The sequence below is a fragment of the Artemia sp. Qi Xiang Cuo genome, chromosome 16 (assembly GCF_049724085.1).
Source record: "Artemia sp. Qi Xiang Cuo chromosome 16, ASM4972408v1, whole genome shotgun sequence".
NCBI lineage: Eukaryota > Metazoa > Arthropoda > Branchiopoda > Anostraca > Artemiidae > Artemia > Artemia sp. Qi Xiang Cuo.
This window is the reverse complement of record NC_142809.1, coordinates 11,776,424-11,793,208: the sequence shown is the minus strand read 5'-3', so window position 1 is coordinate 11,793,208 and position 16,785 is coordinate 11,776,424. Positions and strand designations below refer to the sequence as shown.

Genomic DNA, 16,785 nt, shown 5'->3' with positions numbered 1-16,785 from the left:
CGAACATTTTCCATTGCATCTATAAACTGTTCTGCAGTTGCCAATCCATACCTTAAAAGCTTTTCGTTAAACTGACAACATTTCTTTTGGATATTACTATGAAGCTTTGCCAAAGCATTTCTAGCCGACTTTTCAACAGCATCCGCTCTTTCAAAGAGAATTTTAATCTGTAATTTTGAATACTTTTCGTGATCCCGATAAAACATGCGTAAAATGTTTCTCAATTTACAAAGATCAGCCTGCATTTTTGCCATCTTCTTGTATTTCTGAATGTAATTTTTCCCTTTGTCCTTATGCGTTCTTCGGTACAACCTCGCAGAGAATTTAATTTTTTCATTATAGCTTTTGTTACCCCAGTATCTACCCATTATTCTGGTAGCAACTTTTTTCTTATTTTTGTTTCGGTAATCTATATCGTTATCATACCGTTCCTTGCTCTTTTGTTTGGCTGTCTCAATTTTCGCATGTCTATAAACTACATTATTATAATAACGCTGTTTGTCACTATCAATTTTCGCATCTCGATACGCCTGGTCGGTTGAATACCTTTGCTTTTCTCTTTTCAAGATGCTATCTCTGTTTTTTTGGTAGTACTCTTTTTTTAACTTGCGTGTAGCTTGCTTGATTGAAACCATTATGTGACCATTAGTTGAATTTTTATGTCCCGTATCAAGTATCAAGAACCTAACAAAAAATTAAACTAATATTTAAATTTTCAGGTATTTTTCTAGTCTAAATTAAAAGATTAAAACTATTGTTCAGACACCATAAATATTTGTGCAGTTTATAACTTTAGCGATTCTGAACTAAAAACGAAAATAAAATAAAAATTATTTTTTTCAATTTTTACTTCACGTCGCTCATTAAGTCATATATGGTTATTAATACAAAATAGGTTTTAGATATTACGTCATGTCACTTATTACGTCATATATGGTTATTAGTAGATAATCGGTAAAATATTCGTTCTTTATTATTTTTCTTTTTCTCCTTGAATAGGGGCTGAATTACATCCTTTTGGATGCGAGCAACCAATAAATCGTGATGGTGAAGAGCATCTTTTACTCGAGAATAATTATCAGTCGCTTCATCAAGTCGGAGCGCCACGCTAGCGTAGATTCCGTTATCACCCGATTGGAGGTGCAAGTTAACAAAAAGCTCTTTTTCTGTCTTGACACCATTCAACAATAGAGTTTTCCCCTCATACTTTAAATTCAAATCGTAAACTTCACCTTCATTCCAATTTTCCGGTGGCACGACTGTAGTCTCATCCCCAACTTCAAAGTGACATCCAGCTTCAATGAGCTTTGCATTTACTAAGAGAAGTAGGGCATCAGCTCTACTTCTTACTGTAGCACTCTTAAACAAAAGCTCCAAAATAAATTTGAACTCCATCTCAATGTTCACAATAAATTCAAGATTATTCTTTCATTTATTTCCAAACATAAGAAGCAGGTTTTTCAGGTTTCGAAAGTATCAACTACGAATTTGGCCCTTCGGGGTTTGTGATAGTCATTTTTTGAAATAAATATCCTATCTTACCATAAATATTTTTGCAGTTAATTAATAACTTTAGCAATTCTGAGCTCAAAAGTAAAATAAAATAAAAATTGATTTTTTCAGTTTTTACTTCACGTCACTCATTACGTCATATGTGGTTATTAGTGCACAATTGGTGTTGGATATTGCGTCATGTCACTTAATATGTCATATAAGGTTATTAGTAGAAAATCGGTAAAATATTCGTTCTTTATTATAATTAACTTAATCTGAAATTTAGTTTAATTTAGAAATTTATTTTAATTTCAGTTCGATTTAAAAATTGAATTTATTTTTCAATAAAAATGTGTTCCTGTAAAAAATTAGACTTAAGACGGAGGGAGGGGGGGGGGCTTAGGGTGATGACGTCACCCTAATATATAGTATATTTTTTTGCTTTAAGTGTTAACGTTGCTCCTTAGTTCCGTCTGTTTTTTTTTCATCTAATTTGACAGTTAAAATTCTTGTGCGATAGTAATCACATTTTTTCCGGTGTACTGTTTAATTATCTTGAACAAAACAGGCAATTTCGCAAATAAAAGTGAAGATGTTTTGTACCGTTTTGCAATGGTAAAATATATGGATAGATTTAAATATATTAAGATAGAGCTTAAAAAAAGAAAAAATCGGCCTCTCCTTTTTTAAAGAATCATTAGTACTTGTCTGTTAAACGAAACACATTCAAGAATTACGCAGTGTTCCGATGATAATCAGTTTGCCTGTCTGGAGTTGGTTATGATTAGCTTATTTTGAGTGAGAAAACTACGATATATCTATATTTTAACCAAATATTTAATATATCGAGGTCGCTAGGTGTTAGGTTAGTTTATGTTATGTTAGGTTTCCATAATCTTGATTATTGGTACTTGTCTGTTAAACAGAATATTCTCAAGAATTACGCAGTCTGAGATCTGACAAAATTGCTTATTTTGAGTGAGAAAACTACGATGTCAGTATGTTTCAATTAAATATTTAATATTTAGAAGTAGTTAGAGGTTAGGTTAAATTAGGTTAGGTTAAGTTAGGTTAGGTTAGATTGGGTTAGGTATTTAATATAATACGTTCTGCGCGGCCTGCTTTCAATGATTCTTTGTCGTAGTTTCCATAATTATCCTTCTAAAGTATTATTTTATCATCATGTTTTGTTATCTTTCATTAGGATTAACCTAACTTCCCTTCTAGGGTGTGTTTCGAATAACCGGCAAGTACCGAATCATTTTCAATTCTACTACAAAGTCTCGCTTTTTCGTTACATATATAATCTTTATTAGCTGAATTTTTGATGCAGAATCTAAAGAACTTGTCCTTTTTGTACCATATAGAAAAAAATTCTATCCTTATTCACGTTTTCCAGGAAATAGTGGACTATGAAGTCTTTCAACAGCCTTTCTATCCTTTCTATTCTTCAGCCTTTCTATCCTTTCATATATATATATATGATGTCTTTCTATCCTTATTCATGTTTTCCAGGAAATAGTGGACTATGATGTCTTTCAACAGCCTAGCTTTGGTATTATTCCTGGAGGTAAACTCTCAATTTTTCCTTATGAAGTCCACAGCACATACTGCGTAGAAGCCCTCGTCAGCAAAAATCAAACATATATGGTAAGATACTATTATTATATGAGCCATGCTCAGGTTATAATAGAAAGTAGAATAAAGATACTCACGCAAAGTAACAAGGACATCAAAATCAAAACATTTTTTTGCTCTCTAAACACATCTTATGCATACTATTCATACGTGAAATTGGATATTTTCCAAGATTTTTTTTGGGTTGTTAAAAATTGTGATTTTTTAATGTTAGTACTACATTTTATCGGTGTTGCCACGTTAAACCCTGGAAATAAATAAGCATAACTAATTACTTAAATTTGAATACTCCTTTCGACCGTAAATATTTGAATATTATTAGAATAACTAATAATATTATCTTTTATTAGAATCTTTGAAAAGACTGCAGTATGAAAATACATCAAAAATGCAATTTTTTTGACAAAATTGATTCTACTTTAAAAAGTATTTTACTTTTAATTGCAAAAGTGACTAGATGTTGCAATTTCCTTTAAAATGAGCTATTATACAGCTCTCTATGATTTTCCAGTGCCCAGCTAGTTGAGGAGGAAAATCAAGCGGAAAGAAAAAATATCCCGTTTGTGGAGAATAACTTGGTTAAAGTCAATTTTCTTGATTTTCAAGCCAATATATTTTCTTTGTTATTCAAGCCCAAGAGTGATCAGTTTCCTAAATAGGGGTTTTGGACAAGGTGGTTCAAATGGTGTAATTTTTGTTTTGATCTGACTCTTTTCTTAGGAGTTAGGGGTTTTTATATTTCTTAACATTGGACGTGATCGTCTCTTACTAGGTTGCTAGCTACCGCTGCAACCCGGATAATGTATTATTACAAACAGGAAAAAGCCTACGGCTTTTTCTTCTTTGGAATAGTAAGAGACGAACTTCAAAGAATCAGGCAGCTAACTAAGTCCAATATAAGCAATTGTTTGTTCTTCTAATGATCATCTTTTAATTTGGCGTTTCTTACTAGGTTGCTAGCTACCACTTAAACCCGGATTGTGTAATAGGTTGCTAGCTACCGCTGCAACCTAGATATTTTTATTTCTGCTACTATGGGCTAAGGTTCGTTCTTTCATGTAAAACTAGCAAAACGTTTTTTAAGTCTGATGAAGATTTAACTAATGTGTCAAAAGTAAGGTTGCAAGTCGACGATTTTGTTTTGGCCTTATTATAACTGGTATGGTGAAATAATAATATGCATATGGCTCTTAAATCATACTTCTTTTTGGTCCCATATGGTCTAGTGGCTAGGATAGTTAACTTTTACTTAACAGGCCCGGGTTCGATTCCCGGTGTTGGAAAATTTTTAACTCTATAATCTTCGAACATTTGAACCTTTTAATAATTTATAATGATGTATAATATAAATACTGTAATCTTAACTATAATAAAGTTGCCTATGCAAGTTAGTATAGGGAAGAGTTCGATCTTTATTATAATCCTATACAGGGGTTTCGGTCAAGGCGGTTCTAATGGTGTACTTTTTGTTTTGATCTGACTTCTTTTTTAGGAACTATGGGTTTTTATATTTCTTAACATTGGACGTGATTGTCTCTTACTAGGTTGCTAGCTACCGCTGCAACCCGGATTCTCTTACATGTGTAATAGCGTAAGTCTTGAACCATATCGATCCCTTTATGTGCTTGTAGCTACCCCTGGAGCCACCGTATATCAGTTACTATTGGCGAGAGATCGTTCTTTACTGTAATGCTGTTTCAAGCCAAGGGACAGAAAGTCTCCTATACAGGAGTTTCGGACAAGGCGGTTCTAATGGTGTACTTTTGAATTTGATCTGACTCCTCTGTTAGGAACTATGGGTTTTTATATTTCTTAACATTGGACGTGATCGTCTCTTACTAGGTTGCTAGCTACCGCTGCAACCCGGATTTATACAAACTTAATTAACCTATACTGTAGTTAAGTGGCCAATAAAATATAGCATAGGCAAGAGGTCGTTCTTTATTATAATTTTCCATTGCACATATAAACTGTTCCGCAGTTGCCAATCCATACCTTGGAAGCTTTTCGTTAAACTGACAACATTTCTTTTGGATATTACTATGAAGCTTTGCCAAAGAATTTCTAGCCGACTTTTCAACAGCATCCGCTCTTTCAAAGAGAATTTTTAATCTGTAATTTTGAATACTTTTCGTGATCCCGACAAAACATGCGTAAAATATTTCTCAATTTACAAAGATCAGCCTGCATTTTTGCCATCTTCTTGTATTTCTGAATGTAATTTTTCCCTTTGTCCTTATGCGTTCTTCGGTACAACCTCGCAGAGAATTTAATTTTTTCATTATAGATTTTGTCACCCCAGTAACGCTCCTTGATCTTTTGTTTGGCTGTCTCAATTTTTACTTCTCGATACACCTGGACGGTTGAATACCTTTGCTTTTGGTTTTTCTTATATTTGATGCGGTAATCTTCATCATTGTGGTAACTCTCCTTGAACTTTTGTTTGGCTGTCTCTATTTTTGCATGTCTATAATCTTCATCATTGTGATAACACATCTTGTCGTTTTGTTTTGCTCTCTCAATTATTACTTCTCGATACGCCTGGTCGGTTGAATACCTTTGTTTTGCTCTCTCAATTAATACTTCTCGATACGCCTGGTCGGTTGAATACCTTTGCTTTTTTCTTTTCAAGTTACTATCTCTGTTGTTTGTGTAGTACTGTTTTTTCAACTTGCGTATAGCTTGCTTTGATCTAACCATTATCTAATCCAGAATGAGAGAATTTACATCTTTGTCGTTCTTAAGTAGTAAAAGAATTTTAAGGAATTCTTTTTTGAACTTGCGAAATGAATCAACTGTAAGTTTGTCTTTAATTAGTCTTTTGATGCAGCTAAAGTGTCCCCTTTTATGCTGTCTTGGATTATTTATCCAATCGAGTTTATTTGTCTCGATTAATACATTTCTTATTTTTAAATTTTCTGCTTTTTAAATTTTTGCACTTTCGTTGAATTTTCAGGTAGAGTACTAGGAGGCAGAAACTTCTGTGTTAAATTTTCTTCTGCATCTGTACAAAGCATCTTCAGAATGTCCTCATTAGTCAGAATGTGCTGATTTAATTCTTTTTTCTCTTGGCCCTCAACTTTTTCCTCATTATTAGATTTGGATGAACTCTTACTGCCAGAATGAGAAATGGTGTCTTCTTTCCTCTCATTTGAAGCCTCTTTTACTGGAATATTGTCGCCCCTTTACTGAAATCCTTACTGTATTACAAACAGGAAAAAGCCTATGGCTTTTTCTTAATTGGAATAGTAAGAGACGACCTGGCTTAAACCTACATCATTGATCAATCTTTAAAATGAAATTATAATCTTATTTTAGTTTCTATGGGTTGTAAGTTTGTTCTTTACTGTAATGGTTTGTTCTTTACTAGGTTTCAGCCATCTCTACAGCCATGATACTGCTGGAAATTAAATAATCCCTATTTATGTTTCAGTTAACATGGGCTAAGTGTCGTTCTTTATTATAAGCCGCTGCAACCCTGATTATTGCTAGCTACCGCTTCAACCCGGATTACTAACAAACAGGAAAAACCCTACGGCTTTTTCTTCTTTGGAATAGTAAAAGAAGAACCTACAATAGCTGAACTAAGTCCAATGTATGCAATGGTTTGTTATTCCAATGATTGTCTTTTAATGTAAAATTATTCCGATGATCGTCTTTTAATGTAATCGATTTCCCGTTGGGGAGAACTTTTAATATGTTGAATTATATGCACTATCTTTTCAATTTAAAATTTAAAAAAGAAACTTGTTTATTTACATTCTAGCTAAAATAATGAAGATAATATGAATGAACCACAGTGTTCAGTTTCTTTGGACTTGAGTTCGTTTTTTAACTATAAATACAAACAGGAAAAAGCCTACGGCTTTTTCTTCTTTTAAATAGTAAGAGACGAAACTCAATCAATCAAGTAGCTAACTAAGTCCAATGTATTGAATGGTTTGTTATTTCAGTGATTGTCTTTTAATGTAAAAATATAAATACTGTAATCTTAACTATAGTGAAGTTGCGTATGCAAGTTAGTATAGGGAAGAGTTCGATCTTTATTATAATGTTTGAAAGACTGCAGTGTGAAAAGACATCATAAATGCAGTTTTTGGTGGAAAAATTTATTCTCTTTTAGAAATAATTTATTTTAGTTACTATAGATTTTTAACCCAATTAATTTCCTTTAAAATGAGCTATTGAACAGCCCTCTACGATGTTCCAGTGCCAAGCTATCTGTGGAAAAGAAAAAAAAAAGAAAAAAATATCCCGTTTGGGGAGAACAACGTGGTTAAAGTCAATTTTCTTGATTTTCAAGCCAATATATTTCCCTTGCTGTTCAAGCCAAGGGACAGAAAGTTTCCTATACAGGGGTTTCGGACAAGGCGGTTCTAATGGTGTACTTTTTGTTTTGATCTAACTCCTTTGTTAGGAACTATGGGTTTTTATATTTCTTAACATTGGACGTGATCGTCTCTTACTAGGTTGCTAGCTACCGCTGCAACCCGGATGGGAAATTTTTTACTTATGATGATTTCTTAAGGAACATAATTAAAATGTCTTAATGTAAGAAAAATAATTTGTTTTAATTACAAAAGGTTTTTAACCCCATTAATTTCCTTTAAAATGAGCCATTGAACAACTCTCTATGATGTTCCAGTGCCATGCTATCTGTTGAATTACTAACCTATACTATAATTAAGTGGCGTATAAAATTTAGTATAGGCAAGAGGTCGTACTTTATTATATTTTCAAGCCAATATATTTCCCTTGCTGTTCAAGCCAAGGGACAGAAAGTTTCCTATACAGGAGTTTCGGACAAGGCAGTTCTAATGGTCTACTTTATGTTTTGATCTGACTCCTTTGTTAGGAACTATGGGTTTTTATATTTCTTAACATTGGACGTGATTGTCTCTTACTAGGTTGCTAGCTACCGCTGCAACCCGGATTTGATTTGACTCTATTTTTAGGAATTTTGTTATATTTCTTATCATTGGACTGATCGTCTCTTACTAGATTGCTAGCTACTGCTGCAACCCAGATTCACATATATAGTTATTTATGAGAGGCAGCCTGGCCGAGTGGTCCAAGGCACTGGTGTTAGCCACCAATCTCTTCGGAGGCATGGGTTCAAATCTTACCGCTGGTATACGATTATGTTTGAAAGACTGCAGTGTGAAAAGACATCAAAAATGCAGTTTTTGGTGGAAAAATTTTTTCTCTTTTAGAAATAATTTATTTTAGTTACAAAAGGTTTTTAACCCAATTAATTTCCTTTAAAATGAGCTATTGAACAGCCCTCTACGATGTTCCAGTGCCAAGCTATCTCTGGAAAAGAAAAAAAGAAAAAAATATCCCGTTTAGGCAGAATGTTGTAGTAGCTGCCACTTTTCTTGATTTTCAAGCCAATATATTTCCCTTGCTGTTCAAGCCAAGGGACAGAAAGTTTCCTATACAGGGGTTTCGGACAAGGCGGTTCTAATGGTGTACTTTTTGTTTTGATCTGACTCCTTTGTTAGGAACTATGGGTTTTTATATTTCTTAACATTGGACGTGATCGTCTCTTACTAGGTTGCTAGCTACCGCTGCAACCCGGACTAGCTACCACTGCAACCCGGATTCTTCTTTCAAATAGTGAGAGACGAACCTCAAACAATGAAGTAGCTAACTAGTTCCAATGTACAGAATGGTTTGATATTCCAATGATAGTCTTTTAATATCTTTTCAAAACATGTAAACAGTAACCTTTGATTACAGTAAGCATCATCTGTTTAAAAGTTCCTTATAACACTTCAGTTACTATGGACTGAAGATCGTTCTTTAATGTAAAAGATCTTACTCTATTTTTATGAGTTTTGTTATATTTCTTAGCATGGGACTGATCGTCTCTTACTAGGTTGCTAGCTACTGCTGCAACCCAAATTCACATATATATTTATTTATTAGAGGCAGCCTGGCCGAGTGGTCCAAGACACTGGTGTTAGCCACCAGTCTCTTCGGAGGAGTGGGTTCAAATCTTACCGCTGGTATACGATTATGTTTGAAAGACTGCAGTGTGAAAAGACATCAAAAATGCAGTTTTTGGTGGAAAAATTTATTCTCTTTTAGAAATAATTTATTTTAGTTACAAAAGGTTTTTAACCCAATTAATTTCCTTTAAAATGAGCTATTGAACAACCCTCTACGATGTTCCAGTGCCAAGCTATCTGTGGAAAAGAAAAAGAAAAAAGAAAAAAGAAAAAAATATCCCGTTTGGGGAGAATAACGTGGTTAAAGTCAATTTTCTTGATTTTCATGCCAATATATTTCCCTTGCTGTTCAAGCCAAGGGACAGAAAGTTTTTTATACAGGGGTTTCGGACAAGGCGGTTCTAATGGTGTACTTTTTAATTTGATCTGACTCCTCTGTTAGGAACTATGGGTTTTTATTTTCTTAACATTGGACGTGATCGTCTCTTACTAGGTTGCTAGCTACCGCTGCAACCCGGATATTACTTAGCTGATAAAGCAAAGGGATTAAAAAGAACGGTTTAAAACAGAGGATGATTAATTTAAGTATACAAGAGCCACTCTGGTTCACTCCCTCATCTTAATATCATATCTAGTGTATGTAAAAGCCATTTCTGGGAGTCACTGCGAGGGGATTAGGGCTAGATGGCTAGATAAACTCTCTATATATTGACCTTAATAAGGAAAGCGTTTTCATGTGAATACAGTCGCAGAAAAAATGGTTTGGAAGTCATTGGCATTGACTCAACTAGACATGGCCCCTCCTTTCACTGGTCAAGACTAGCCATGGAATTGTTTGAATAGCAACCAAATTATCCGGTACCATTACAAGTTAAGGTAATCTTTTACAACCAAAAAAACTACCCAGACAGGACAAGAGCCGTCACCTTCCTCATCTCTCCACTCGCAACGTTCAAGTGGTTGCTTGCTCTTTACTGGAAACTACATAAGTAATTAGCAACTGGGGTTTGTTGTGTTGTAGCGAGTTGTCAGCAAAGCGCAAGTTACCACTTGTAAGCTACGAGTGAAGGGTGGAGAGGGCGATATCCCCTCCCTCCAAGAGTAGTTTTTTGTCACGGTTTTAACGTGACTCTTTGAATGTATTTGAAAACAAAACTTGTTTAAAAAAACATAACTAAAGAAAATAGTCAGTTTCGGGACTGAGCTTGAGGGAAAGAGTTTATTTAGAGTATTTTGATCAATGATTTTTATTCTTTTTTAATAAATAAATTTCATACTTATCAATCTTTGTAATTAAATAAATAATTCAATATTGGTTTATATTTGATTCAAGCTATCTGTCGTCATAATACACAAGCCACACTAAAACAAAAAAGGGAACCAACCATTGATGAATAAGGTGCCAAGCATTTCTTTCATAACAATTCGACACGATACTGTAACCCCATCTACATTGATTACATAGAGAAGATTCTTGACATCATTCCGCCAGGCCCAATTATTGGGTAGTTCTCTGAAAGAAAGAAAGAAAAAGGGTGAAAAACGCAGACCCTATCTCTCAAGCGTAAAGGACACAATTCACTATTTTTCCAACCCCTTCCTAATCATAGGCAGCGCGCTAGCGCTGCCTAAGTAAAGAACGATGTGGGCACAATGTGTTTTTTTTCTACATACCCGAGCACTTCGTATCGAAGAAGTTGTCGTATAAACTTGGAAAAGGGCTCATTCAATTAGAAATTGGAGTGGCAAAAGACATCCAATCAAAATTTTGAGATAGTCATTTTGTTAAGCGTAGTTGATTTCCAGATAGAAAATATCTTTTCGAGGAAGACACTCCCCCACAACCCTCGGGGCAAGGGCTTTAAGTTATGCCCTGGGGGCATATAAGAACGATGTTGGCACAATGTACTATTTAATATTTTTCCTTTAGAGCAGGGCACTTCATACGGAAGGGGTCGTCGTAGAAACTTCAAAAGGGGCTCATTCGATTGGATATCGAGTTCTAGTGTCCTTTTTAATAGTCGAAAGTGATTGGAGGGCAACTAGTCCCCCCCCTAGCCCCCAAACACATCCAATCAAAATTTTAAGACAGCCATTTTGTTCAGCGTAGTTGATTACCACATAGAAAATATGTTTTTGAGAGGACATTCCCCCAAAACCCCCAGGGCAAGGGTTTTAAGTTATGCCCTGGGGGCATATAAGGTTTTATAGAAGGCGTTGTCGTAGAAACTTCAAAACAGGCTCATTTGACTTGAAATTCAAAGGGCTAGTGCCCTTTTTAATAGTCGAAAGTGATTGGAGGGCAACTAGCCCCTCCCACGCCCATCATTCCCCCAAACACATCCAATCAAAATTTTGAGATAGCCATTTCGTTCAGCGTAGTTGATTTCCAGATGGAAAATGTGTTTCTGAGGAGGACACTCCCCCACAACCCTCAGGGCAAGGCTTTTAAATTATGCCCTGGGGGCATATAAGGGTTTTTATAGAAAGCGTTGTCGTAGAAACTTCAAAAGGGGCTCATTCGATTGGAAATTCAAAGGGCTAGTGCCCATTTTAATAGTTGAAAGTGATTGGAGGGCAACTAGCCCCCCCCCCACAACCATCATTCCCCCAAACACATCCAATCAAAATTTTGAGATAGCCATTTTGTTCAGCGTAGTTGATTTCCTGATAGAAAATATGTTTTTGAGGAGGACACTCCCCCACAACCCTCCGGGCAAGGGTTTTAATTTATGCCCCAGGGGCATATAAGGTTTTTATAGAAGGCGTTGTCGTAGAAACTTCAAAAGGGGCTCGTTCGATAGCAAATTCAAATGGCTAGTGCCCTTTTTAATAGTTGATAGTTTTTGAAGGGCAACTAGCCCCCCCCCACTCCCATCATTCCTCCAAACACATTCAATAAGAATTTTGATATGGCCATTTTATTCAGCGTAGATGATTTCCAGATGAAAATTTGTGCTTGAGGAGGACACTCCCCCCCAACCCTCAGGGCTAGAGTTCTAAGTTATGTCCTGGGGCATATAAGGTTTTTATAGAAGGCGTTGTCGTAGAAACTTCAAAACAGGCTCATTCGATTTGAAATTCAAAGTGTTAGTGCCCTTTTTAATAGTTGAAAGTGATTGGAGGGCAACTAGCGCACCCTACACCCATCATTCCCCCCAAAAAACCCAATCAAAATTTTGAGATAGCCATTTTGTTCAGCGTTGTTGATTTCCAGATAGAAAATATGTTTTTGAGGAGGACACTCCCCCACAACCCTCAGGGCAAGGGTTTTAAGTTATGCTCTGGGGACATATAAGGTTTTATAGAAGGCGTTGTCGTACAAACTTCAAAAGGGGCTCATTCGATTGGAAATTCAAATGGCTAGTGCCCTTTTTAATAGTCGAAAGTGATTGGAGGGTACCTAGCCCCCCACGCCCATCATTCCCCCCCCAACACATCCAATCACAATTTTGAGATAGCCATTTTGTTCAGCGTTGTTCATTTCCAGATAGAAAATATGTTTCTGAGGAGGACACTCCCCCACAACCCTCGGGGCAAGGGTTTTAAGTTATGCTCTGAGGGCATATAAGAACGATGTTGGAACAATGTATCATTTTTTTTTTTTTTTGCTTTAGAGCAGGGCACTTCATATTTTGTTCAGCGTGGTTGATTTCCAGATATAAAATATGTTTTGAGGAGGACACTCCCCCAAAACCCTCAGGGCAAGGGTTTTAAGTTATGCCCTTGGGGGCATATAAGGTTTTTATAGAAGGCATTGTCGTAGAAACTTCAAAACAGGCTCAACCGATTGGAAATTCAAAGGGCTAGTGCCCTTTTTAATAGTCAAAAGTGATCGAAGGACAACTAGCCCCCCCCCAAGCCCATCATCCCCCCCAACACATCCAATCAAAATTTTTTGATAGCCATTTTGTTCAGCGTAGCTGATTTCAACGTAGAAAATATGTTTTTGAGGAGAATACTCCCCCACAGCCCTCAGGGCAAGGGTTTTAAGTTATGCCCTGGGGGCATATAAGGTTTTTATAGAAGGCGTTGTGGTAGAAACTTCAAAAAAAGCTCATTCAATTCGAAATTCAAAGGGCTAGTGCCCTTCTTAATATTCGAAAGTGATTGGAGGGCAACTATCCACCCCCCCACGCCCATCCTTCCCCCAAACACAGCCAATAAAAAGTTTGAGATAGACAATTTATTCAGCGTGGTTGATTTCCAGATAGAAAATATGTTTATTAAGAGGACACTCCCCCAAAACCCTCGGGGCAAGGGTTGTAAGTTTTGCCCTGAGGGTATATAAGGTTTTTATAGAACACGTTGTCGTAGAAACTTCAAAAAAGGCTCATTCGATTGGAAATTCAAGGGGCTAGTGCCCTTTTTAATAGTCAAAAGTGATTGAAGGACAACTAGCCCCCCCCCCCCCACGCCCATCATTCCCCCCAACACATCCAATCAAAATTTTGAGACAGCCATTTTGTTCAGTGTAGTTGATTTCCAGATAGAAAATATGTTTTTGAGGAGGACGCTCCCCCATAACCCTCAGGGCAAGGGTTTTAAGTTATGCCCTGGTGGCATATAAGGTTTTTATAGAAGGCGTTGTGGTAGAAACTTCAAAAAAAAAGCTCATTCAATTTGAAATTCAAAGGGCTAGTGCCCTTTTTAATATTCGAAAGTGATTGGAGGGCAAGTATCCACCCCCCCCCCCACGCCCATCATTCCCCCAAACACATCCAATAAAAATTTTGAGATAGCCATTTTGTTCAGTGTAGTTGATTTCCAGATAGAAAATATTTTTTTGAGGAGGACGCTCCCCCATAACCCTCAGGGCAAGTTATAAGTAGTTATGGTTATAAGTTATGCCCTTGGGGCATATAAGGTTTTTATTGAAATCTTTGTCGTAGTAACTTGAAAAATGGCTCATTCGATTTGAAATTCAAAGGGCTAGTGCCCTTTTTAATAGTCGAAAGTGATTGGAGGACACCTAATCCCCCTTCCACTCACACCCTCCCACGCCCACGCTCACATTTGCCCATTATTTTTAAAAACTAAATGTTGCCTTAAGATTAAATAAAAAAGCACTGTGATAATGCCAATTCCCAATAAGACATCTCAGCAGTATCTCAAGAACGACTGAGGGTATTATATTCAAACTTTCGGGACTACTTCTGCTCTTAAAACTTGAGCAACTCAAAACAGCGTAAGTGTATCCAAGCTATCAAAGAAAGTAAACAGTTTTCTTTGCGAATGGTATCAAGTCTTCTATTTCAGGTCAACTAGAGGAAGTATGAAACTAAATTAAACACTACTATTTGTGTCCAGATTTTTAGAAGGGTGTATGTTGTTGAAAATTGCTGAAAAGTTTTCTCAAGGATACAAATAGCAGGTCAAACTATAAAGTCTTAAAAAAGAAAACATTTAAAGCATTATTTTCTTTTTCCCTGAAAAAACTATGTCATTATAAAACGAACAGAAATTAAATAAAAAAACTTTTTCCACAAAATAACTTTTTCAAAGAAAAGTAAAGAGCTCCATTAAACAAAAAATGAGCAAAAATAAAATCAACTAATCTACCAAGCGTGAAACTACCACAAATCAGCATCGATAAATAAATGAAACCCAAAACGAACAGAAATTACAATAAATAACCGAGTCAAACTCAAAACGAGCAGAAATTAACATTTGGGCGCAAAACCTCTGTGCCTTCCCAAGGCCAGAACATAATTTGCACGTAACTGAAAAAAATACAAACGAATGTGCATTGTCAGTTTAACATACATATACTAAAATTTAGTAATCAATATGTTAATATTATTTGATTTATTAAAGTTGTAAAAGTAAAAATATTTATTTTTTTTTCAGCAAACTGCAAATTTTGTTCTGGCCTTGGGAAGGCATAGGTGTTTTGCGCCCAGCTTAAGTTAATTTCTGCTCGTTTTGAGTTTGACTCGGTTATTTATTGTAATTTCTGTTCGTTTTGAGTTTCATTTATTTATCGATGCTGATTTTTGTCAGTTTCTCGCTTGGTAGATTATTTGATTTTATTTTTGCTCATTTTTTGTTTAATGGAGTTCTTTACTTTTCTTTGAAAAACTTATTTTGTGGGAAAAGTTTTTTTAATTAATAATGTACAAAGCCCATGAGCGTGGGCGGGCTCAGCTCTGATCCAAAAAAGAGGGATTGTAATCTGTTTTGGGAGGTTGGATACGCAAAAAAAGTACTTTTCAGGAAGTAATTCAGGGAGGAAGAGTTTTTGAGAATAAGCATCGGGGAGGCGGGGGGACAGATTGAACAGAGAAGATTCTTGACACCACTCGGCCATTCCCCATTATCGTGTATCTCTCTGAAAGAAAAAAAGGTGAAACAGTACATTCTGTCTCCCAAACGTATATGAAATAGCTTATTATTTGTTCAGCCAGCATTTTAATAACGTACAGGGTGTCCAAGAGCATAGGGTGGAGTCAGCTTAAACCCTAAGGGGAGATGTTGCAATATATTCTTTTAGGTTTAAAACACAACAACGTTACATTTTAGGCTATATATTGGGAGGGGGAGGGTTTCTTGGGAATAAGCGTAAGGAGGGGGATTTCTGCTCTTATTATACTCCTTGCCTTCAATGTACAGGCATGTTAGGCACCCTTACTCCTTATTCCTAAATAGAACCCTTACTCCTAATTGCAACCTCACTCCTAAATAGAAATAAAGCACACAGATCTATATTAGAAATGATAAAAATAGCAAAAAAGTCATATAAGGTCAAAAGGAATGACTTGCATTAAAAACTTGCTTCTGATTTTTTTTCTTTTTAATTATCTGAATGAATTGCTTTGTTTTCTTTTTCAGTCTTGGCTGATCTTGTTTCAAGTAATAATGTTGTGACTGTTTTAATTTTAGTTTTAACTGTCACGTATTTTACTGTAAGTCTAATTTATTCTGATTTGTTTACTTTTGTGATGACGGCTCTTAAAAATAGAGCTGGAATATTCATTTAGTTTCGTCTAATGTTTTAAAATAATTCCTCGTTGTATTACATTTTGTTATTTGAATGAAAAGAGCCCTATAGTAGCGCCGTAGGATTGAGTTCTTCTTGGTAATACAGGAATCCAAGTTAAACCCGGCTACAAGACGCCACTGCAGGATTCCAAATTTGATTCCAATGATTCGAACTTGTCTTCATAATAATCTAAACAAGAAGAAAAAGAAGAATAGTCCTGTAGTGGCACAGTGGGTTCGATCTGCCCTTGTTAATACAGAACATGGAGTTCGAACTGAGCTGGAGCAACCCAATGCAGGGCTGGGAATTTGTTTCAAGTGGCGAGGTTATTCCAAAGCGTCTCCATACTAATCTAAGCAAGAAAAAGAAGGCTTCTGTATTGGCACAGTGGGTTGGATCTGAGCTTGGTAATAAGAAACCCAGAGCTCAAAATCAGCTGGAGCAACCCACTACAGGGCTCAGAATTTAGTTCTGATGATGAGATTTTGCGATGACGCCGCCATACTAACCCGAACAAGAAGAAGAGGAATGTTAAAAATAAAAGGGGTTGTTCATAAGAAGCCGAATATTAACTGTAAAAAAATGCCAATCACGAATTTCTAATGGAAAATGAAGATAATTCTGCAAGTATTTCGAAAATGCTATTCATTTTCATATTTATCTTTTTCACAAAAATTTTGCTTTAAAGCCATTGGTGTAATATTTCGTATTTAGTGC

The 16,785-nt window shown here is 35.8% G+C and overlaps 1 protein-coding gene and 1 non-coding gene across 2 annotated transcripts; one reads left to right on the top strand and one right to left on the bottom strand.

The window, feature by feature from the left end:
- Positions 1-927: 927 nt before the first annotated feature.
- LOC148942568 (uncharacterized) lies at positions 928-1,687 on the bottom strand. Its single transcript, XM_089102305.1, has one exon. The coding sequence runs from the start codon at positions 1,393-1,395 to the stop codon at positions 928-930; it is 468 nt and encodes a 155-aa protein (XP_088958431.1). The 5' UTR covers positions 1,396-1,687.
- Positions 1,688-4,343: 2,656 nt separating this feature from the next.
- TRNAK-UUU (transfer RNA lysine (anticodon UUU)) lies at positions 4,344-4,415 on the top strand. Its single transcript has one exon. It is a non-coding gene; the product is annotated as a tRNA-Lys (tRNA).
- Positions 4,416-16,785: the final 12,370 nt, after the last annotated feature.